This window comes from Taudactylus pleione, unplaced genomic scaffold (assembly GCF_031769625.1).
Source record: "Taudactylus pleione unplaced genomic scaffold, aTauple2 ptg000490l, whole genome shotgun sequence".
NCBI classification, from domain to species: Eukaryota; Metazoa; Chordata; class Amphibia; order Anura; family Myobatrachidae; genus Taudactylus; species Taudactylus pleione.
Window position 1 is genome coordinate 3,954,082 of NW_028284892.1, and position 25,372 is coordinate 3,979,453.

Consider the following 25,372-nt stretch of genomic DNA (forward strand, 5'->3'; position numbering starts at 1 on the left):
TTAGGGAAAGGGGAGGTTAGGGTTAGGCTGGGCAAGGGGGGAATCGTTCAATCGTTCATATCTGAAGGAAAATCTGACATATCTGACATGTATGAACGATGAACGATGCGCGTTCCCGATGGTCAGATAATGATATCTGACATCTGATGTGTTTGCAGTCAGATTTGGACGATTACATTCATTTTAATACAGTCAAAAATCGTTCATAGTTCAAATCGTTGGTCAAATCGTTCATCTGACAAATCTTACCGTGTGTATGCTCCACTAGGCTGCGGGAAAGGCGGGTTAGGGGGAGGGGGGTTTGAGTTAGGCAACTTACCTTTGGGCGTTGGGATTCTGACTGTCGGGATGCCGCTGTCTGTATTCAGACTTCTGGCATTCTGACCACCAGGATCCCGTACCCGACCCCTGGCATCATCAATACAATGATCATTATGGAAACTTGTTGTACATTATAGGGATTAACACACCCCCTACTGCTAAACTCCTTAGATAGTAGTATAAAGCCACTCAGGCTGCTGCTTTATCTCATGATGGGTCTTGATTCTAAAGCGGAAGTTGTGTCCGGGTGTGGGTCTTTTAGCGGTCACTCGTCTGCGACTATATGCACCTTCCCTAGTGTACAGCCGGGTGTCTGATCGTGCAAGGAGTGAGATGGCCACTTTGAGCATCTTTAGACACTGAAATGTGCGTGCTGCGCCTTTAGACGCAACCACTGTTAGCACCATCGATACTTGCACCAGCGTCAGAGTACGGCCTCCTATGTGAGCCATAAAACATCAGTGTATGTAACCACTTTCAGCGACACAACTGCGATGCTCCCATTGTATGCCTATAAGACGACCATCTACTTGCGTCCAGTTTAACAACATTTTGCCAGTGTTTTTAATGCTACTGTAATGCGTGGTGACAGGTCTAATGTTGGGTACACACTAGGTCAATGGGTCGGCCGGACCGCCGACCCATCGGACAATTGGTAACTGCATATACACTTACCAATCGTCCGCCCGATATGACATCACAACTGGGCAGGTATTTAAATTTAACATACAATATCACCAAAAACGTAGATCCATGGGCGCTAGTACCAAACAAAGACTTTGTGGAGTCTCGGCGTTCTGCCCACTTTAATCTGTAGGGGTTCAGTTTCTCAAAAAAGAGAAGAAATACCATATAGGGTAATAACATCTAATACACAGTGACAATTTAAAAGTAATTGTGGCACCCTACCCGAGAGAGTGGCTACAGAAAAAGTAGACACATCAGCTTTGGGGGGTAGATGTATGATCTGGTCCAAGACTGATCCTTATCTTTCCTTCTTGCCTTAATCACTCCAGAAGGGGAAACGAGAAGGATTTTTTTTTTACTATAAACTGAACCCCTACAGATTAAAGTGGGGAGAACGTCGAGACTCCACAAAGTCTTTGTTTGGTACTAGCGCCCGAGGAGCTACGTTTTGGTGATATTGTATGTTATATGTTGTTTTTGGGGTGTTCAGGGTGACACATCCACACCAAAAAGTTCTGTAGGCAGCTTCTGTGTGCGCACCAGTCTCTGTCCAAACTGTTTTTCTATTTTAGGCATTTAAATTTGCCCGCTCAGTTGAGCTGTCACTTACCGCCGGGTCTCTACAGCAGGTGTATGGGCGATCGGCCACCTGCTGTGATACACAGTAGATACAATATATCGGGGGGATTGAACGGCCAATATACCGCCCAGCTTAACAATGGAACGCATGGCTCTCCATAATACCGTACCCGCTTGTTACTCAGGTTTGGGAATGATGTGGGTTTCTGAACTCTGGGCCTGATTCAGAGCCGTTCGCTCTGAATCAGGGCCAGGCTTTTCTTTTTTTGGAGCGGCCTCTTGGCCGCTCGCATTGCTGTGGGTTACCACCCACAGCTATTGCGAGCGGTCAGGATGATGGTCGCGATGGTCAAGACCATCAGGCTTGCGACGAGACCCTTGTGGTAGGGTCTCGTTCATCGCAAGCCCCAGAGAGCTTTCACTTGTGATGTCAGTGGGGCCGCCCCCAAACGGCAGGCGTTTTCATGGGAACGCCTCCGTTTGGGCAGCCACCCCCACTAGGCCCGCTCACCAAACGGAGCGAGCTGTCACTCAATATCGACAGCTCGTCCCCTTTGGTACGAGACCCAGAGTGACGGTTTGCCCGTCGTTAGCCGGGTCTCGCGCATGCGTACGACGGAGCCGGCTCTGTCGTGCGCACGCATGCGCTGTGAACCACCATCGACCCGGTTGCGAGCGCTCAGCGCTTGCGACCGGGTCTGCATCAGGCCCTCTGTCTGCTCCATTCAGTGTATAAGGCAAACAAGTTAAGTACATGGAGGACAGTGGAGTAAAATGGGAAAATGCCGTTTCACATACAGTTTTCACTGACATTTGTCCAGAGCAATTAATATGGATGTCCCCAGTCTGTATTTAGTATATATGCAGGTACGTTATGAAAGCCATACATGGGTGTAAAACTAATTACACAGGTAGGTGCTGATTCTAAGGTAGGAGCTAGTAACTTTGCACCTGGGTAAAAGTAGGTTGCGCTGCAGGTGGAGCAGATTTTGAATGTGTAGAGAGATTTAGATGTGAGAGGGACGGCATGTCCAATCTCTAATCTATATTGTACAGTAAAACTAAAGCTGGCCAGCATTCGTGGGTTACATGCAAAAGCAGCTAGTTTTTTCCACGCATGCAAAAAATACATTTATTTGCACCCTTAGCATTGCGCCATGGTGTGTTCCAGTTACTTGCCTTTTTTTGCTCCCATGTAAGAATCAGGCCCTTGCTGCTGAGTACATTGCTTTGATGTGTTTGTACAGGAAATGAAGTAATCTTCTCTTTTATTTCTTCAAAGTCTGGCCCCGTTACCAAGTCGTTGGAAACACCGATTCTGGGCAGTACAACCTGGAGATTACCAACGCCAGTATTTACGATGATGCCAAGTTCGAGTGCCAGGCAACTGAGGCTGCCCTGCGTTCAAAAGAAGCCAAGCTGACAGTGTTAAGTAAGGATTTTAAGAGGTCTTAATTGAGGGGATGGAACCCTGCACTGTTGAATGTAGATTGGCACTTGCCAGCACTGAGAGTGTTCTGAGGTCTCTAAATAATCTACCTCATGTATTTTGCTTCTCATGCCAGCCCTGGGTGCTCACTTGCGGCCAGCAATTTAGAAAGTAAGAGGCTTATTTATCAAGGCCCCTTTTTCCAGAGATAGGGCTTGTATCCTAAATCAATTATTGCCTCAATTTACCAAAACAAAATTGATACTGGCCCCAAGCGATAAGGGTGAACTGACCGCTTTGTGCTAGTGAGCAGCTAAGGATTATTATGCTATTGGCTTCCAATACCAGGTGTTTGACTACATAGACCATGTGACAGTTTAAAGCAGTGATGGCAACAGGCGGCATGTGAGGAGGTCTGGCCAGCATTTGCAAGGCATGTTGCAAGATCTAAGGGGCATATGGGAAGCCTGAGTGGAAAGATGGAAGCATGTGGGGAGGTCTTAGCGGCATGTGGAGAGGGGCTGAGTGTCATGTTGGCAGAAAGAAAGGAGGTCTGAGTGGCATGTAATGGGGGGCTGAGTGGCATGTTGGAAGAAAGCGAGGAGGTCTTGGCGGCATGTGAGGGGGGGCTGAGTGGCATGTTAGCATGTAAGGAGGTCTGAGTGGCTTGTTGGGGAGTTTTTGATTACATACAGGTTCTAATGGCATGTGGAGTCTGAGTGTAAGTTTAGTAATTTTGTGGAAAATAGGGGTCTGAGGGCATGTGGGGCTATTCTGGAGTAAGCAGGAGCTCTGGGTGGCATGTGGCGCAATATTAGCGCAAATGTACGACATATGGAGGCAATTGAAATATGTTTGTCCCTTTTGAAGGATGGAGGGTAGCCTACACCAGGTCACCCATCACTGATTTAAATCATAACCTCTTGTGAACAGAATTACATTAACTTAAGTAATGCTTCACAGCTCTGCCTATTAAGAGGCTCTGCAGCAGCTGAGGTGCTAACACTCTTTCTACAAGTCGTGTGCTAGCCACTAAAGTGAATTTGGGTAATAAGCTTTGAGTTCTTCTCACAGCTTAAACGGTTTTGGGCTTGTTCAGTGGGCTCAGCTCCCACCCCACCCCTCCAGGTCTGCATGGAGAGGGGAGAACTCTACCGGATAGGAGCAGTACAAAACCTGCTGCAACCTGTTACCCAACAACCAGCAGTCAGCTAGGCAAAGAGGCTTCCAAGCACTCGCCCTCGTAGCAACAATGAAAGGACAGAGTGTGGAACAATCAGAGCATTGTGCAAAGCTTTCTCCTCCTCCTATCTCTGTATTTTCTCACCCCTTTCACTATATGCAACTTTCAGCAACCAACAGTCTAATTATTGACACTTCATTGCTCCAATTAATACTAGTAGGGGCACTACTAACCAGCGTTCACTGACTTATCACTGTTCAGAGTCCATATTGGTGAGAATAAGGCAGGGCACCAGGGGAGGCTGTACAACTGGCTCCTGGTATGCAACTTTTAGGACACTTAAGCTGCGTACACACTAGACGATAAGTTGGACGATTTGAACTATAACGATATCATTATAGTTCATCGCGTCCAATATCGTCCAGTGTATACGCGGTGAACGACCAGCGATGCACACTCCAGCGGGTCATTGAAGATGTCGTTCATCGCCTGAACATGCAGGCCATCCTGACGGTATCGTCAGGTTGTGAATGTTCAGGGATAAGGGAGTGTGCTGGCACTGAACGATATCGTTAACGACACTGAGCCCGGCACTGCAATGGAAACACTAGACGATATCGCTCATGGGGCATATCGTCTAGTGTGTACGCGGCTTAACCCACGACCGTCGCTTTAAATGCCTGTTAAACCGGATGCAGTGGTTAATGAGCAGTTGCTGTCGGGGTGTTGGGACAATAGAGGAACCTACACTGACAGCAATGTGCTCCCTTGTGGTAAACACAAAAGGTTCCGGAGCGCAAATGCTCCAGATTGCAAGAGCAAATGAGTATAGGTTCTTAGGAGTTCATTGAATCTGACTCCATGCTTTTGCTAGTGTCAAGGCCTTGTTCTACTGGCACTTTTGGAACTGCAGCCTGTAAAAATGATAAAGTCGCCGACTAAATCCCTCCTTATATAGTATCAAAAGTGTTTGTTGAGCATGAGACACTGCAGGAAATACTAATATAGGTTAATAAGTCACTTTGCCGATGTTTTCGCAGTTGAGTGATAATCGGCAGTCTGCGCATATGGCGGAGTCGCACTGCGCATGCGTCAGGGTACATTACCGTAGTCGCTCGCAGTGACTAGTGTGACTGACAGTCGGGGAGCATTTGGTGGAGATAACGGGGAGAGGTGGCAACCAACGAAGGCGCATCGCAACCATTTTAGGAGGCGGTGTCAAACCTTGCGACTGCAATCCCATATTCAAGAAATATGGCTCCGCCATCTCAGTTCCCGCGGCTACTCTGTGGGACCGTAGGCTTACTCAGTATTGTGACAATCGAATGATCCGCGACCGATGTGTCATTGTACGCACATTTAACGTTGATGTTTGGATTTGCAAAGCTGGAGGTGGGCGTCTCAATACATCTCCCGCCGGCTACGCCAATTTACATATTTCTACTTCAGGGTCCATAGGGTATCCACAGGATACCTTGGGGTATAGGTGTGACGTCAGTCGCAGGGCACCAAAGAGTTAAGCTTTCAGCCTCCCAGGATGCACTAGGTCCCCCTCCTATACCCCGCCCCCGAGCCAAGGCACCTCAGTTTAGTTTGGTGCCCGGCCGGAGTCGGGTGCACCTGTTGGAGTGGGGGCTAGAAGAGCCCCTGAAGCTTATTCTTCATGCAGCTGTGGCTGCACAACTGGATGAACAGCATGGACAGTCAGTCCTGACGTCCATGCTGTCTTCCCTACACCCCGCCGGTACCAGAACGCCGGTACTGATCCGGGGATGCTGGTGGGCGTCTGGGGTCACAGCTAGCGGTGACCCCAGATGCTCCGGACCATGGCCGGATTCAAGGGGGACAGAGGTAAGCAGCGGGGTCCCGCGGTGGGTCCCCGCTGATCACATGGTCCTAAGTCCCCAGGCAGGGGGCTCCCTGGGGACTGGCTGCAGCGTGGAGCCAGGCGACCAACCTGCGCTTCCACTACCCCCTGGGACAGCGGACCGCAGCAGAGCGGTAGCGCTGCGGCGTCCCAGGGGTTAAATGCAGGCCAGGGGAGCGCGCCTTCCCTGTCTCACAGCCGGCGCCTCCCCCGCTGCACACAGCCCTCTCTGCATGCTGCCGACTGGTCCTGTGGCAGCGCTCCTCCCCCAGGCCAGCCTCCTCTCTGCTCCTCGGCGGCCATCTTCTCCAGAACGCATGGTGAACGCTGCTGGAAGCGCTGGAAGGAAGCATCGTGGTCTGGGTCCCCCCGCATACCTCTCCTCCGCTGTGGTCAGGTCTGTGTATGCAGCGCTGTGTCCTACCAGGCCCTGTGTCTGTGTAGTTGAGTGATCAGCGCTGTTAGTGCAGGAATTGTTATTTTTCTGCATTGTATGTGACTGTGCTAGCGCTGCTGCCTGTAATCTTTTCTTCTCTAAACTGTCAGCTTTATTACTGTCCCTGTTCTTTCTGCTAAAGCCCTTGCGGTGCGGTGCTGCAGGGTGGTCTCTCGCCTATTTAATACTTAATTGGTGAGAGAGGTCACATACGTGGTGCCATCATGTCTGAAAGTGATTTTCCCCTCCGGCTACAGTGTACCACGTGCAAAGTACCGTTAGCGGAGGGGGAGGGTAGCGCGGAGGGCCTTTGCCGGCAGTGTTTGTCCATGGCGCGGCCTATTACGGTTACAGCACCGGTACAGGAGCCGCCCTGGGCTTGTTTCGCTCAGGCGTTAACAGCTTTAGTGGGCCAGTTAGCTCCGCAGCCCGCGTTTACTCCGATGGGTTTGTCCCAGCAGTCTGTGGTGTCGTCACCCATGCAGGGGTTCCCACGACAATTGGTGGTACCCCACAGTCTCCCTATTTCCCCGCTCCCGGGTTCTCAGGAGCCAGCGTGGGTTAACTCCCTGACGAGTTCTGTACAGCACTTGTCGGATGTGTTGCAAGGGGAGTCTGTGATGCGGTCTCATAAAAGGCCGGTGGCGTCTCTGTCCGCTCCTTATGAGGATGACGAAGGGACGTCTGATGATGGGGAGATTCTAGATCCTTACGATCAGGAACCTCTCCATACTAAGGACGCTGATGCTAAGTCCAAAGTATATATTCCTGGACTTATTCGGGCGGTCCGCACAGCCTTGGTGATTGAGGACGAAGTTCCCCCAGCGGCTAAATCTAAGTATGCCTTTTTCAAAGATGTGAAGGGCGATGCCACAGTCTTTCCTCTTTCGGGTCAGTTGGTGGACCATTTAGAGGAGGCGTGGAAACAACCTGGCAAAAGATACCAGCCGCAGAGACGCCTGGCGGTGGCTTATCCGTTCGCGGATAATTATTTTGCGAAGTGGGAATCCCCTCCACAGGTGGATTCTCACGTGACCCGTCTTGTCCGTAGTGCCACATTGCCGATGCCATCCATGTCCTCCCTTAAGGATGCTACGGACCGCAAGGTAGAAATCTGCCTGAAGTCCGCTTATTCCCTTGCAGGGGGGGCAGCACGGCCGGCTATGGCCATTTGCTGGGTTGCCAGAGCGATGGAGCGCTGGGCGGATTCATTAGAGGCTTTTTTTGAATCCGACTGTCCGGCCGATCAGGCGGAGTTGATTGGCAATCTCCGTGATTCGGCCACCTACATCAACGAGGCGGCTCTAGACATTAGTACTCTGGTGTCTAGAATTTCTTCAGCAGCGGTAGCTGCTCGTCGCACCTTGTGGCTGCGATCCTGGAAGGCGGACGCAGATTCCAAGAAAGGTCTGGAAGCGTTGCCGTTTACCGGAGAAGTTCTCTTCGGTCCGGATCTGGATAAGATTGTGGCCACGCTGGCGGCAGCCAAATCTGCCTGTCTCCCGTCGGCCGCTGCTCCTTCTGGTTCGGGACCATCGTCCTTTCGGTCATCTAGGGCCCAGGGCAGGCCCAAACCACAGTCGTTTCCTCGACAGGCTGGCCCTAAGAAATCGGTCAAGCCCCGGAAGCAGGCATGGAGTACCAGACGTCCGGCCCCCAAGCCAGATGACAAGCCTGCGGCCTGACGGTCCGGGCCTCCCTTTGGGGGATCCCAGGGTGGGAGGCCGCCTGCTACAGTTCGCCCAGTGTTGGTCGACCACTACGACAGACACTTGGGTTCTGGAGGTGGTTTCCCACGGATACGCCCTCTCCTTCCGGCACAGACCCCCGGCTCGCTTCTTCACCACGGGTCTCCCATCAGACCGGAACAAGGCTACGGAGCTGCGGAAGGTATTGCACACTATGCTCCAGGCTGGAGTTATAGTGGCGGTTCCATTCTCCCAGAGGGGCCAGGGTTTCTATTCAAATCTATTTTTGGTACAGAAACCCAATGGGTCATATCGTCCGATTCTCAACCTCAAAGCACTCAACAAGTCTTTGCGGGTCCCGAAGTTTCGGATGGAGACCCTACGGTCCATCATTCTGGCGCTGGAACCTGGGGACTACTTGGTGTCATTGGACATACAGGACGCTTACCTGCATGTCCCTATTCTTTGGCGCCATCAACAGTTCCTCAGGTTTGCAATCAGCAGCGACCACTTCCAGTTTCGGGCATTACCTTTTGGCCTGGCAACAGCACCACGTGTTTTCACCAAGGTGATGGCGGTCATGGCGGCTTCTCTGCGGCTGCAGGGAGTCCGCATGTTGCCGTATTTGGACGACCTGTTATTGGTGGCAGGATCTCCAGAGCTCCTGTTACGCCACTTGGACCTGACCATTGCACTGCTGCAACGGCACGGCTGGCTAATCAACTGGCAGAAGTCCACTCTAATCCCGTCTCGGAGGATTCTGCATCTTGGAGCCTTATTGGACTCGGGACAGCAAAGGATCTTCGTGACGGAGGAAAAGATCTCTGCTTTACAGTCAAGGGTGCGCAGTTGTCTGCACAGCCGCCGGGTGTCCTTACACTCGGCGATGAGGTTACTGGGCTCCATGGTGTCGGTGTTCGACATGGTGGAATACGCCCAGTTTCACTCCAGACCTCTGCAGCACCTGATCCTGTCCAAGTGGAACGGGCTGACTCAGTCTCTGAAGTCCCAGACGATTGTGCTCACCCAGGAGGTTCGCCTGTCCCTTACGTGGTGGTTACAGACGACCCACCTCAACAAGGGACGTCCGTTCTGGGTTCCAAATTGGGTCCTGTTGACAACGGACGCCAGTCTTCGGGGCTGGGGAGCAGTTTCGGGTCCACACTTGTTCCAGGGCAGGTGGACGCCGACAGAAGCGGAGCTTCCAATAAATATCTTGGAACTCCGTGCGGTCTTCAATGCTCTCCAGCAGGCACAGCGGTTTCTCCAGGGTCGCCCGGTGCAGGTCCAATCGGACAACGCTACCACCGTGGCCTACATAAACAGGCAAGGAGGAACTCGCAGTCGGGCGGCTCTCGTAGAGGTCTCTCGGATCCTGGTTTGGGCGGAGCGCAATCTTCCGGCCATATCAGCGGTCTTCATCCCGGGAGTGCTCAATTGGGAGGCGGACTTTCTAAGTCGCCAGGACGTTCATCCGGGGGAATGGTCCCTGCACCCGGACGTTTTTCAACTACTGGTGGACAGGTGGGGTCTTCCAGAAATCGACCTCATGGCGTCCCGGCACAACAACAAGTTGCCGGTGTACGGGTCTCGCACAAGAGACGAAGGGGCGTCTCTGGTGGATGCTCTGTCCGTCCGGTGGACGTTCCGGTTCGCATACCTGTTCCCTCCGGTCTCCCTTCTTCCACGGGTAATCCGGAAATTCAAACAGGAAGGAGGGACGCTCCTGTTGATAGCTCCCGCGTGGCCCAGACGGCACTGGTTCTCAGACCTTCAGGGTCTGTCCGTGGACATTCCTCTGCGGTTGCCGCTACGACCGGACCTTCTGTCTCAGGGTCCTTGCCTTCACCCGGACCTGACTCGGCTGTCTTTGACGGCGTGGCTGTTGAGACGGCCATGCTGAGGTCCCGGGGGTTTTCCAGCTCTGTGGTGCGGACCATGTTACGAGCTCGGAAACCGTCTTCCGCGAGGATATACCATCGCGTGTGGCATACGTTCTTCCAGTGGTGTCGACCGAGAGGTTATGCACCGCGGGAGTTTCGTCTGTCTCGGATTCTCGCCTTCCTGCAAGCGGGACTAGATCATGGGCTTCGCCTTGCTTCTTTGAAGGTACAGGTTTCGGCCCTATCTGTCTGGTTTCACCGTAGGATTGCTACAATCCCGGATGTGCGCACCTTTATGCAGGGTGTTCTCCGCATTCAGCCGCCCTTTGTTCCACCTGTGGCGCCTTGGGATTTGGCTGTGGTCCTGAGGGCTCTCCAAGGACCGCCGTTTGAACCACTGGGCTCAGTGGATCTTAAATGGCTAACAGCTAAGACTGTTTTCCTTCTGGCCATTGCTTCGGCCAGACGTGTTTCTGAGTTAGGGGCTCTTTCTTGTAGACCCCCTTTCTTGGTTTTTTATGGGAACAGGGCAGTGCTCCGCACTCGGCCCGAGTTTCTTCCCAAAGTTGTTTCCCAGTTTCATATTAACGAGGAAATAGTTGTTCCGGCCTTTAACTCACCGGGTCTTTCCGTGGGTGAGGCCTCTTTGGATGTTGTGCGGGCCTTAAGGACTTATGTTGACCGCACTTCTTCGTTTAGGAAGTCGGACGCTTTGTTTGTCCTCTTTGGCTTCCGTAAAAAGGGTTGGCCTGCTTCAAAGCAAACTTTGGCAGCCTGGATCCGTATGGCTATTTCTGAAGCTTATCTTCATGAAGGCCTACCGGTCCCTCCTTCTCTGAAGGCTCATTCCACTAGGTCTGTGGGTCCTTCGTGGGCAGCTCGACGTGGTGCCTCGGCAGTTCAGATCTGCAAGGCTGCTACGTGGTCTTCTGTCCATACCTTCGTGAGGTATTACAGGTTTGACACCTTCGCCTCTCAGGATGCTTCCTTCGGGCGGCGGATTCTCCTTTCTGCACAGGAGCGTCCCCACCCTTAAAGGATACTGCTTTGGGACATCCCCAAGGTATCCTGTGGATACCCTATGGACCCTGAAGTAGAAAATATGAGATATGGTAAGAACTTACCCTTGTTATCTCTATTTCTACGAAGTCCATAGGGTTCCACAGGACTCCCGCCCTGTCGCACCTGTGCTGCAGATGGGCTTTGCTCTGGTCACCGGTTTTCCGTCTCCCTCTGGTGAGAATGTGATTCTTGTATGTGTCCAGATCTTTGTTCTCTCTCTTCCTTCTCCTCCTCCGGCCTATGGCTTGGTAACTAACTGAGGTGCCTTGGCTCGGGGGCGGGGTATAGGAGGGGGACCTAGTGCATCCTGGGAGGCTGAAAGCTTAACTCTTTGGTGCCCTGCGACTGACGTCACACCTATACCCCAAGGTATCCTGTGGAACCCTATGGACTTCGTAGAAATAGAGATAACAAGGGTAAGTTCTTACCATATCTCATATTTTTTGCATAGCAGCTGCGTACAAATACGTGGCGGCAATAGCGTACAACTCTGCATCAGGCCCTAAAATATGTATTAAGTCATTGATGAAATTGGATACACTTTTGGTTGTTAGAAAAATACTTTTCCATAATGGAGAAATTAGTATTTGCCAGGTACTCTGTTACACGTAAAAAGGGCATCGGTAGTAACTTGTGTAGTCCTATAACACAAATTAGTAACTATAGTACCTACAGGTTTCCAAATGTAAATACATCCTTTAAGGTTAATGCAACACTTGGCTGCCCAGGTAGAGTGGCTGTATTAAGGAAGAGTTCTTATTTCCACTGTAAGGGCTCCTTCTGGGTTATGATCGGAACAAGATGGGGGTTAATCCTGCCCTGACAATCATCAGCGCAGGTATGAGCAAGAAAAAAACACATTAAATTTACATATGTGTTGTATAAACCCATAATTGTCCTTAGAATAAGCAATAACTGGATAGGGCGGACGGGACATTGGTCATTATTTGCTGTCAACAATTATTTTTTTCATAGACTGATTATTGACATATTATTAAGACTTGTATCTATCTTCTCTCTACGTCCCCAGTTCCTCCAGAAGACCCCACTATAGATGGAGGCTCAGAGATCCTACTCAGAGCCGGGACCCCGACTAACCTGACCTGCAGGGCTGAGAATGCCAAGCCAGCAGCTTCCATAGAGTGGTTCCGAGATGGGAACCCCCAAGAAGGAGCTGTCACTAGCACGGTGAGCAGCCTCAGGCCATGAATGTCTCTGTGCCGTTCTCTCTGTGTCATGGAAGCTTTTTTGTTCTCCCTCTTGAAGTTCTGCCCTCTTGGTTTCATTCGGCCCTCTGGCTGTTGCGCCGATCCCTGGAAAGCAAAGGAGAGTTTGATCTGATCTGCAGAGCCAACATGAAAAGGTCATTGTGGAAGTGTCTGTCTTTTAGTTCTTTCAAAAGAGAGACATCAGAGGTGACCGGAGCAGCCTGGTTGAACCCTGTAACAATATCTCCTTTATCCTGCACAAAAACCTCGTCCAAATCTATCTTTGTACCACATCTGAGCCGAGGAGAGTTCTAACACGCCCGGCTCATCAGTGGAGACATTGTACATTTGTGTATTATTTCGTATTTCTTTCTAGAGTGAGGTGCTCACAGACTAGTCATAAAACACAAGTGGTGTTCATTTTTGGGACATCGTTGCCTCCTGCTGCTAATTATAGAAGCCATTTTCGATGCCGGCTACAGGCTTTATAATGTCACGGAACTCAGTGATAACTTCTAGTATCCATAATAATTTACATTGTCTTTCTAAAGAATGCGGACATGAAAACACCATAACTCATGTTTTATATATTATATATATATATATATATATATATATATATATATATATATATATATAATGTATATATAATATCTGGGTTGGGTATGAGTTGCCGGCAGTCGGGATCCCGGCGGTCAGAATCCCGACAGGTTTAACATACCGACACTTATCGGTCGGAATGCTAACCCTCCCCCTCTCCCTACCCTAATCCTCCATTCCTGGTGCCTAACCTTAACCTCCCCCCCTAGTGTCTGAACCTAACCCCCCCTCCCCGCACCCTAAACCTAACCTTCCCCCTTTAATGTCTTAACCCTCACAATATTGGCTAACCCTAACTCCGCACCCTTAACCCCCCCAATACTTACCTTGGGGATGCTGACGGTCGGTAGTCTAGAGCCGGAATCCTGTCAGCTGGGATGCTGACTACATCCCCCTTTAATAGCTGATGTGATGGCTTCAGCACACACAGATTATAATCAATGACATCGAAACCATTTATACAGATATTAAAAGCAGAAGTCTAAAAATATAATAAAATAACTATATATGTATAAGCCCCTGAGCATAGCTACATAGCTTGTGAGTAGCGGTTGGTATTGCCAAATCAACATACGCTAGGAATGTTTGCGTACTATACAGATATAACTGCCTATGAGGAATTGGATATATCTTGTCTTCGGTGAGGTTAAGGTATGATATAAACTATGAGGTCAAACTTTACGCTAGTATTGTTTGCCTTACTCGTACTGGCTCTTTGCTATTACATATGTACCATGTATAAGGCCGAGATTTGTAGTCCTTAAAGCCCAACAGTGGCTAGATGCCATCACATGACGTGGTGGAGGTATGAGCTAATGATGACATAGGAGCTCCTTATCAGTAATGAGGTCTTGGCAGGTTACATTAGTGCGGCCTTTGTTATCCTTGTTTTCTCTCCGCAGATGGTGTTGGATGACAAAAAACGTGAGACCACCGTAAGCTTCCTGCTGATCGTCCCCACAGACCAAGATATTGGACGAGTGTTTACTTGTAGGACGTCTAATGACGCTATTCCAACCGGAAAGGATACTTCGGTCAAACTGGACGTTCACCGTGAGTCCACCATCTACACCGCGCAATAGATAATAAGCATGCATCCCATAGGCAAGCGCAAAGGGGGATTTCCGTCTGCCTGGAAACCCCCCTCCCCAGCACACACCATGACCACAATAGAAATAGTAATATAATAGAATTTTACTAGCGCTGCATGTTCTTCTCAGTATCACAAATGAAATGATTAGCACCAACTGATCGTTTAAAATGTGTCAGCCAGTAATAAATACACCTGTGCACCAACTAGGAGATGTGGAAAACATGCACTGTTATGGGTGCACTGCTATAGACCATCAATAAGGTTAATAATTAATACTGTATAATAATACACTATCCAGTATATAAGGAGACCGATATGTACATATATGTCCAGGGCAGTGCTGGGTTCTTCTGCTGCTCCCTCAGACTCCCGGACTTGCTCCCATGCTTGGGAATGGAGCCCACATCTGAAAAAAACCCATTCTCCTCAGACAGGATGGACCCTCTGCTGCATCTAATGGCTCACTGTGATCGCTGTATATGCTGGAATTATGCAAAACAATATACTTTGTATGTAACATATTAAAGCTGGAGAAGTGCTAATTATGCCCTCTTCATGGACAGACCACACACTCACTCTAAAATCAGGCATCTGGAAACCCCCCTCTAGAAATCCTGCGTTTCTTACTCTCTCTATCACTTCTAACCTCACTATTTTGTCTTCTCGCCGATTCCCATGTCATTGTTTCCCAAGCCGCTAGCCTTTCTTCTTGTAACAAGAGCCAAATAGAAAGGCCCCTATGGAAAGTGTAAATACTGATTTATAGAAGCCAAAATGAAACCCTTAACATAACAGTGCAGATATTGGGCCTGATTCTCAGAGTTGTGCGTAATTACCAATGTGAATGATCTTACACTTTTATTTTATTTTTTTAAACAAACTACGCGCGTTTCAAGGCCTCAATATGCAAGTTACAGCAATTGCGAGTCGGCCGCATCTCGGCCCTTGAATGGGTGTTAGAGTGTCAACATGGCATCGGCATATGAAAGAGGCATCCCGCCGAGTGCGCCAACAGAGATGCCACCTAGTCAAAAGATGAGCGTATGCAGAGATCCGTCCTGATTTCAGTCAGATCTCCTGCACATATGCTGATAATAGGGAAGACGGTTTGCTCTCGCAAGCGGCGGGCTGAGGTTGGCACGGTAGACTATACCGGAGAATGTTCACCTGGATTTCTGCTGGAAGGGGATGGAATTGGAACCAATTTACATGCAACTGACAATCAGGCTCATTATCTATATGAGACTCTGATATAGTATATTCCCACATGAAGTTCAGGTGTCTGCACAAGACAAATGTTCAGGAAGAGATGACACGCATCGTACTGGCGTATAATATATAAATTGGTTGTTTAGTGATGTTACCATCACTATGGGCCTGTTTCACTACGGATCGCTATTCTGCTTATACGCACACAACGCAGTTGCTAATATCAGCGGTGATATGTAAATGTTTGAATTCGCATCGCGATCACAGCCTGACATAAGGACGCCAACTTCCCCTTAATCACATCCGTATACTTGGCCAACATAGCAAAATAAATCGGTAACATCGAGTAACATCGGACCCAAACGTATGCGCAGAACACAACAATCTGAAAGTTGCGTGCGTATAAGCAACTGCGTTCCTTGCTGAATCGGGCCCTAGGTCATAAGAACACTACTGTAGATTATAAGGATATTAGAAGCCAACTTCTGCCTGCTGTCTTCCTGTTGGCTTCTAACGCTGGCCACATACACATGCCAATGTGCATCGGGCGGACATAGAAATGTCGACGCGGTCGAACTGTCGACACACTTGGTAGCCTAACCCTCTGGGCGGCGCCTAACCCACTCCGTCGGCATCCTCAGAATGTAGGCAATTCACGTGGTGACATTTCAGCTGTCGACATGGCGCCCGTCGACATGTTGAACCATGCCGGCATTCTAGTGTCCACATTATGAATGCCGATATGGTTACTGTCGCCCATATGACCGAATACCATCATTCCACTTATAAACTCCTTCTTATAATCTCTGCCTCATGATGTCATAGCATCAACAATTATCAGGAGCAAATTATGTGCATATAGATGTATAAAAATATTACACTAATGAATGGTTGGTGCCAAGGGAACGCTGTTAGCATTATTAAAATGGATTAAGAAAGCCAAGTACATTGATTAACGTATGGGAGGGGGTTCTACACGTCTTATCTTTAATACAAGCCCGAAGCTAGAAAATGCTGAGTATCTGATTGCAGGGCCAGCAATAACTCTTAGAGAACGAGCTGTACTGCCCCCTCCCCTTGTGACTGATCTGAGGCCGCCTCATCGATTCCCTGTGTTGCAGGCTTCTATTGTCTGATTAGGTATCCATAGAGTTAAGCACAGTTCTTCCTCTATCCTAGACCAGAGTTAGGAAACCTGCGTCTCCCTAGCCTTGGCTGGAAATGCTGGGGCTTGTAGTTCTTCAACATATCATCCCCCTCTGTTCTTAATTTGCCCGTCTCTCTCGTTGCCTCAGATTCTCCGCTACATCAACCCCCCCTCTCTCTCCCTCTAATGTATAATGGAGCTGTATTTGCATAGGCGTATGGCTGTGCGACTTACCAGACAATTTACTTAATAGCGTTTACCTAACCTAGGCTTATTTTACATGCAAGGCAACCGATGCCAAGCGAATTCCGATGAGGAGGGAAAAGACCATGCATCTCTTTGATAGTGATTTAAGACATTACCAGCTAAAAACAGGGCTGTGATCCGAAACATCAGTCTCTGCGAGGGGACCTATCGCCAGGACCTCAGTTTAGATTTATGCCTCAGATGTGTCCGAGTTACCAAGAGATAACATAATTTGGGGGGGAAGAATTAAGTGACGATTGTCTGGAATCCCCCAAATAAATTATGTTGCCGGCTTTTACACTGGAGGTGCGTCCGTGTTTTTAAACAAAAGGTGTATTTAATATGGTTAGGGGGGGCTAAAGACTATCGCTAGGAACCACTGACCCCCTTACCAAAAAAAGTACCATGGTAACTGTTCTGGAAAAAAGAAAGGGCACAGGGTTACCGGTAGTTAATGCCTCTAATATCTTTAAAAACCTGTATTAACCCTTGGTCGTATTGTTTCTCCGGACAGATCCCCCCACCGTCACCTTGTCTATCCATCCCCAAACTGTGCAAGAGGGCGAAAGAGTGCGGTTCACCTGCACGGCCACAGCTAATCCGGTCATTAAAGGCTACAGGTCAGTATTTACACGTTTGTGTGTTGTTGTTGTTTTTTAACATTAATTTTTATCTTATTTTTATTGTAGGCGTTTTATTTATTTATTTTGTGTGATTTATCCAGTATTTGGAGGTGAATAAAGTGTACAAGAGGCCATGTAGGGTCTGATTCAGAAATGCACTGAATTTAAACACGATAACGATATTCTCGTAGTTGGGCGATTATTTGCCACTACGCATGCGCGAAATTCCTTCAAAACCCCAACGGCACGTGCGTTACACAGACTGTGCGCTCAAAGATTCTACTGCGATCGGGAGAGAGACGGTATCGGTAATGGGGCGGTGAAGTGATGGCCGATTCACCGGCGGTGTCAAGGTGCGCAGAGACGCTGAAAGTGGGCTTGCACATACAGACGCCAGATACGACACCGAGGGAAGGCGGATACTAGCATTTGTATATTATTTCCTCTGCAAACGGACCTGTGAATCGGGCCCATAATCTCATCAGTTTAGTGGAGCGATCGCTATGATGAAGTCTATATATATTATGAAAGTATTTGACAGCTAAATGGAAAAATCACTGGTGGTGATTAATGTATTGATGGCAGCTACGGTGACATAATTCCTGAAGCTGAGCCATGCCAGCTGGCGTTCATCCCAACAACCTTACCAATAAAGTGCTGGAAATTACAGACCTCTTGATAGCCAATGAATAGGAGAACAATACATCATTATTTGCTTAACTGGGATTTTAAGGGTGCGTTTCGCTCTGCATAAAAGGCTTAAAGAGCACAGGGCTCGATGTGTCCTGAGGCCGAAGAGCTAGCGCTCTATAAAATCCGACGAGCCATGATAGACGTTGCCCTAGAAACTGTTAACGGTCGTCAGTTAACCCCACAGTTCCAGCGTGGCGTAGACCGTAGGTGGAAATCAATCTACAGTTTCCCCGTTATGAGTATGCGGCAGCAGGCTTACCAGTGCGAGAGTGGCGGGCCCAGGCCGTCCATTAAACACCTTATCTGAGGAATTTAATGCCTTTTTATTTTACGATCCTGTTTACTGCCAACTGCTTCTGTTTTACAATCATGCATATTTAAACTGTACGGGTGTATTAATGTTTTATTTATCGCTGCCTTCAAGAGCGCCTGTTATCCTCTGTGTGTTTGTGTAGTGAGGGCAGTAAGTGGAGGCCGACTCTGCAGTGGCGGGGAGGGGGGAGGAAATCTGCAGGGTTAAAGGGCGTTTGATGATGGGCTAGAGTGGCAGGGGGGTCACTATTAACCCCAAAGGGGAACTTTATTATAGTATGGTGCAATTTAAACTTGTGTCAAAAAAAGAGCCTATGCTAGAGTAACTTACGTTCCACAAAAGGTAATCGGAACGGTTATGGAATAAGAGATGGACAGTAAAAAGGTCGAAAATGTCTAGCTAGACACCAGATCTTAGACAGGCAATAGGTCAAGAGGAAAAAGGTCAACACAGTAAAGGTTGACATGGAAGAATTTCGAAAGGTACAAATGGTCGACACACAAATGGTTGCCACATTTGTTTTGCTTTCTAGCACTACTCTTCACCCTAATCCTCCCTCCTGGTGCCTCTCCCTTTGAGTGCCCATTCCTCCGGGTTAAGTGCCTAACCCTAACCACGTCCCTTCTAGTGCCTAACCCTAACCCTCCGGTAAGTGCCTAACCATAACCGTCCCTTCTAGTGCCTAACCCTAACCCTCCGGTAAGTGCCTAACCATAACCGTCCGGTAAGTGCCTAACCCTAACTATCCCTTCTAATGCCTAACCATAACCGTCCCTCCAAGTGCGTAACCCTAACTGTCCTTTCTAGTGCCTAACCCTAACAGTCTGGTAAGTGTCTAACCCTAACCGTCTCTCCTAGTGCCTAACCATCCCTCCTAGTGCCTAACCCTAACCGTCTCTCCTAGTGCCTAACCCTAACTGTCCCTCCTAGTGCCTAAACCTAACTGTCCCTCCTAGTGCCTAACCCTAACCGTCTGGTAAGTGTCTAACCCTAACTGTCCCTTCTAGTGCCTAACCCCAACTGTCCCTCCTGGTGCCTAAACCTAACTGTCCCTCCTAGTGCCTAACCCTAACTGTCCCTCCTAGTGTCTAACCCTAACTGTCCCTTCTGTGCCTAACCCTAACTGTCTGGTAAGTGTCTAACCCTAACCGTCCCTTCTAGTGCCTAACCCTCCCTCCTGGTGCCAAACCCCAACTGTCGGGATAAGTGCCTAACCGTAACACAACAGTAAGTGCCTAACCCTAAAAAAAAAAGTGCAGACCATTTGCGTGTCGATCTTTTGACCCTGGCGACCTTCATCTATGTCGACTTTCAGTGTGTCGATCTTTTGACTGTCTAACATGTGGTGTCTGTCTAGACATTGTCGACCTTTTTACTGTCTATCTATAGCCTGGATACCAACGTAACTCGCCTGTTAATGCTCCAGCACTGTGTGCACAGAAACAAATGTGTTTCTTGCCCGTGTGCAGAGGTGAAGGCGTCTCTGCGGCTGGACCCCTCTATCCATACGCTCGATGTCACAGCTGTCATCATTATTATCAACGTGCACGTGCACCAGCCGTATCCCTGCTGCAAAATATCCATCTGAAAACGGGCCTAATTTTGGCGACAAGCCCTTACTAAATTTAGCCTATGTGAAGATGTCCCGTTACAGCCCAGTTACGCCCCTTTCAATTGCGAGTGGAGATGCAATCGGCTTGCTCACATCCGTGCATCGCCTGTAGTTGCATACAATGGGTTCTGCATCAGCCCCCTATGTGTGCAAGTGCTCTTACACGTCAGGCTAGCACATTTCAAGTGCACGCCTACCTCCTGGACCTTGCATGTTGGCGCACTAGCAGGCTCGCTCCTGTGCTTAGTCCATAATATATATTCTTTGCTGGATACCGTATTGGAAGGAATAATCCTGATCAGCCTGACACCTCTCATCAGCATAAGATCGGTTGCACCCCTGCAGAATACTGTACCAATAAACTTTACATCTTACATTTTCTTTAAAGGTGGGCTAAGGGAGGCGTGATCATCGAGGCCGCCAGGGACAGCTCGTACGAGACACAAGTGGATTACACCTTCTTCACTGAGCCCGTCTCGTGTGAAGTGCACAATGAAGTCGGGAGCACCAACGTTAGCACCCTAGTTGACGTACAGTGTAAGTTTTGCTGCATCCATGGTTATTTAATGAGAGAATTGCCTATTTCTCCCGATAAGTTCCAAAAATATCAACCATACAGCCAAATGCACATACCCATCTACCCAACACCCCCATCCCTCTTACTAGGAATAATACATGGTTGATAAAGACTAGTTAGCAAAGTAATGGATAGAAACCATTTACATGCCCCGTGAAGTGTGCTGCCCCTAAGCGTGTGCCTAGTTCACCTACATGACCAATGCAACCCTGCAATTGCATACTTTTACCTAGGACAGTCCTACTTTTTATTGCAATTATTGTTTTCGTAAATTATCAATTTAATATTAGAGTATCTGGTTTACCAGAATTAATAATAGACCCCTTATGAGTTATGCTTGGGAAAAACTATCCATTTTATTTAACACACTCATTTTATACACTAAACTAGAGGTAGGCTTGCCTCTGGCTGGCAGGGTATGCTAGCGAGTTATAGATTAGGTTCTAGGTTCCGCTGAAGCTGGAATATCATAAGTAAAGAATCTAGGTTCCACTACAGCTGTCAAGTCATAGGTTAAGTCATAGGTTAGCTGGGTTCTAAGTTCCACTATAGCTGGCCAGTCACCGGTTAAACATCTAGGTTCCACAACAGCTGGTAAGTCACAGGTTAAGTATCCACTACAGCTGACAAGTCACCGGTTGAGTAGCTAGGTTCTAGGTTCCTCTACAGCTGACAAGTCAGATTAAGTAGCTAGGTTCCACAACAGCTGGCCAATTACAGGTTAAATATCTAGGTTACACTACTGCTTGCAAGTCACAGGTTAAGTATCTAGGTTCTAGATAGCACAATAGCTGGCAAGTCACAGGGTAATGGTGCATACACACGGGACGATTGTCAACGATAACAATATTGTTGAACGATCTCCTGGGTGAGCTGGGTGATCGATATTGCTCATCCAGCACACCACCGACGGCCAATGACCTGTGATCAACGATCGCGAGTAACCTGGTTGATATCGACCAGGTTGGCCTGCATGCACGGTCGATGGACGATAACTTTATCGTCAATACATGCTTGCACATCGAAGGTCTTTGGTGGGTTGGAGGCACCGAAATATGCACAATATAGTTATCGTTCATATCGTACATTTTGATTGTACCGTGTGTACGCACCTTTAGATTTACTTGGTTAATAGATGTGAGAAATCATATACGGTATAAGATGACTGATACTAGAGGAGGTCACACTGAATCTTTGCAGCACCATGATATGCTAATGACTGCAATCGCAAAGCTAGTATAGAGACGCCCAAAGCCAGTACAGAGACGCCCACTACCGCTTTCACACATCCGTAATACCTCGCAACCACTGCGTATACATCGGGAACATCAGGTAACATCGGCACAATTACAGCAGCTCTGACCTTACTCAGAAATCGCTAACCTCGTCGCACGCAGCAAATGCTCAAGCTGCGTATGCCGTCGCAGTGGCTATTTTATGCATGCCCATGCAACGGCGTTCAAACGGACCGGCATACCTGCCTTTCTCCGACCACTCCCCCGTCCCACCACCCCCAAACGCTGACGTCCCGTCCCTCTGTCTGCGATGTTTTTGTATCTGCATAGGTGAACGCAAAGCGATCGCCATGCATGCGCAGTACGCACCATCGACCGATCTGCGTACGAGGTTTCAATTTGCGATCCATAATGAATCAGGCCTCTAATGCGCAGTCGTGGAAAACATCACGCATCATTGTGATCTACAGCACTAGGCGCGGTTTCCTATATCCCAAACTACAAGCTCCAAGTTGGTCTCCATTCTCACGACCCCATTTTAACCTTTTCCTTAACCTTCAAAAACATTTAAAAAAGGTAAATTCTGGGGAAATAAAATAAGCCCCACTCTTTTGTAGGGCAAGAGCAGTAGTCCTTTTGGCAAATCAGTACGGTTAGGGCCTGATCCATCACAAAATGGCTCCTGGACAAGAGACAGAAGCCCAGGGCTATGCCCACCCTCCCTGCCTATCAGTGGCTTAGCCGCAATTGGAAAGTTAATACGTTTCCCTCAGATCAGCGAGAGGCTCCACAGAGCACAGCCATTTTATCTCTCAGATTGTGTTCTCCTGCTGAAGGCCATTTCGGGATTCCCATAGGAAATAAAAGCACTCCTTAAAAGAGGAAATTAGACTTTTTTTTTGAGGTCTGAAGGAAAAGAAAAAAAAAAGCACAATTCTGTTACATTAGAAATCACATTCCTTATTCTTTTGAAGACAGTGAGGGAATCTATCTCTCCAGTGATGAGCTTTTGATTTATAATGTGCTCTAGCTTTGGTAATATAGATGGGCATGAATAAGTAATGCTCAATACCCCTGATATAGGACGGGCAATTCTATATTAAGAGCCGACGCTTGCCTGCGCGAGCTCCTTACTTCATGTGGATGCCTGGGGGACCCCTGCTAATGAGAAAAACTTCTCTCCGCAGTTGCCCCCCGAATTGTAGTGGAACCCAAACCTGCAACGACAGATATGGGATCTGATGTGACCCTGACCTGCATCTGGGCAGGGAATCCCCCGCTCACTCTGACGTGGACCAAGAAAGGATCTAATATGGTAAGTCACCCTTATATAGTGTTTTGCAATGAAAAAAAGTCTGATTTAATGTATATGTGTTACTGTATATAAAGCATACTTGGCTACTCCCAGGGAATGTCCAGGAGACTCCTGAATTTCCGGGAGACAATCCTCCTGGATCCCGCCCATTTCTCCAGCCGACTACGCAATTCCCTGTGAGTTGCTCCATCGTGGCCCCACCCCCGTGCTGAGTAATCACCTTCACGGCATGACACTGTAAGCGTAGGGACGCAATGCGTAGCGCTGCCCTCGGCCGCACCTAAAGAATCCCTCTGGCATCTCCCGGAAGGAGGCATTAAAAGGTGGGTAAGTATGATTTTAAAGCCTGTCTGCTCATCCATTTAGATTTGAAGTGGGCAGGGACAGAACAAACTGCAGGCAATCGGAACGGCCACAGCAGCACAGAGGTTTCAGGAGACCTATGTGCTGGTCTGTTGGGAGGCCATGACGTATAAACTTGTATGAGTTATGTTAGCGAGAACAGGGCGTCGCTTGACAGGGGTGTGACATATGGAGGTACAGTAGCCACAGACTGGGACTGAGACAGTGGAAGGAGCGGGTTACAGACTATAGATAGACAGTAATTCGATAGACAGTGTCTAGATAGACACCAGATGTTAGATAGTCAATAGGTCAACTGGGACAAATGGTCGACACAAAATGATCAACATATGATTTTTAATATTTTTTTTAGGGTTAGGCACCGGGAGGGAGGGTTAGGCACTTACCGGAGGGTTAGGCACTAGAAGGGACGTTTAGGGTCAGGCATCTACCCCAACGGTTAGGCACCAGGAGGGAGGGTTAGGCGCCAAAGGGAGGGTTAGGGTGAAGATTAGGGCCAAAAAACAAAAACAAAACACGTGTTGACCATTTTTCTGTGGACCTTTTGACAGTCAACCATTTGTACCTGTTGACCTTCTTACATGTCAACCTTTAGTGTGTCTACCTTTTGTCTCAGTCGACCTATTGACAGTCTAACATCTGGTGTCTATCTAGACACTGTCGACCTTTTTAAAGTCTCTCTCTTAATCCACACCCGGAAGGAGCCGGGTCCACCAACAGCACAGAGCGGTGCTAGAAAACTCACACACTTTATTTGTTGCACACATGAAATTATGTGTTTAAAAATGCCAAAATGTTAAAAATGCTATTTAAAGTATTTTCACTGTGTTTTTACTTCACGCCATTGGTTTGAATTCAGAAAATGGACCACATTCATTGTACCAATGTGGATCCCAGGGGGTATATTTACTAAAGTGAGAGTTTTTAGAAGTGGAGATGTTGCCCATAGCAACCAGATTCTACTTAACATTTAACTAGCACCTTCTAGAAGATAATAGCTAGAATCAGGGGAGTTTTAAAGAGAGGAGGGGGCCCATGTGCACTCCTCGTGCAGGGCCCCCTCCTCTCTCCCTGGTGGCTGGCCAGCCACCGGAGCATTAGTAGACTCTGGGCACTAGAGTGTGCTCGGAGTCTACTGCGCATGCGCAGAACGCCGGAACAATGGCCGCAGCGGCCATTTTGCCGGTGTTCTGAGCAGCAGTGACACCCGATGCGGGACCTTGGACAGGTAAGTTTAAAAAATATATGGGTGCAGTGTGTGCGGTGGCGGGGCCCCCCTGGACCCGGGGGCCCGTGTGCCCCGCACACACTGCACCCATTATAGATACACCACTACAATCTGATAGGTTGCTATGGGCAACATCTCCCCTTCTAAAAACCTGCACTTTAGTAAATTTACCCCCTGATCTCTTGTTTACACTGTCAGACTTGGTGGCTTATTCTTAAGGTTCTTCTAGCAGGTTGGGGTGGTTGTCTTATTTTACTGGCGCGTCCTACATCTTGGCCTTCTGATTGCAGGTATTAAGTAACAGTAACCAGCTATTTCTGAAGTCTGTGAATCAGGAAGACGCAGGGCAGTATGTGTGCAAAGCCATCGTCCCGCGTATTGGAGTAGGAGAGAGGGAGGTGACGTTGTTCGTCAATGGTGAGTACTGCTACATCGATAACGGCCAATAATCTGGTCTGCCGATCTGAAGGACCCGATATCGGTCGATAATAAAAAAAAAAGCACGACACCAGAAGGCGTCGATGCAATAAAGAGGCGACTAGGTCGACCGTCATTTTGTAGACATGTATTATGGTCGACACAATCAAAAGGTTGACATTTAACATGTTGACGCTAAAATGTCAACATGTTTTTTTCATGATTTTTAGGTTTACGCTAAAAAAAAAAAAATATGTTAAATGGTCGACATTTCAGTGTCGACCATTTAACCCTGTCAACCTATATACAGGTCTAGAATATGACGGTTAAGCTAATGACCATGTCAAAATTCTTACTG

At 48.4% G+C, this 25,372-nt stretch overlaps 1 protein-coding gene and 1 long non-coding RNA gene across 2 annotated transcripts in view; one reads left to right on the forward strand and one right to left on the reverse strand.

Annotated features, from left to right (window-relative positions):
- The window catches only part of KIRREL1 (kirre like nephrin family adhesion molecule 1), a 237,487-nt gene that overhangs the window by 191,341 nt on the left and 20,774 nt on the right, over positions 1 to 25,372 (forward strand). The window contains exons 3-9 of the mRNA XM_088449673.1: positions 2,870 to 3,019; positions 12,166 to 12,323; positions 13,846 to 13,996; positions 17,153 to 17,258; positions 20,268 to 20,416; positions 22,879 to 23,006; positions 24,888 to 25,014. Of these exons, the coding sequence (XP_088305799.1) occupies positions 2,870 to 3,019; positions 12,166 to 12,323; positions 13,846 to 13,996; positions 17,153 to 17,258; positions 20,268 to 20,416; positions 22,879 to 23,006; positions 24,888 to 25,014 (969 nt within the window). The remainder of the gene's footprint in view (positions 1 to 2,869; positions 3,020 to 12,165; positions 12,324 to 13,845; positions 13,997 to 17,152; positions 17,259 to 20,267; positions 20,417 to 22,878; positions 23,007 to 24,887; positions 25,015 to 25,372) is intronic.
- LOC148502598 (uncharacterized) overlaps positions 1 to 25,372 on the reverse strand; it is a 168,960-nt gene that overhangs the window by 111,828 nt on the left and 31,760 nt on the right. The window lies entirely within an intron of this gene.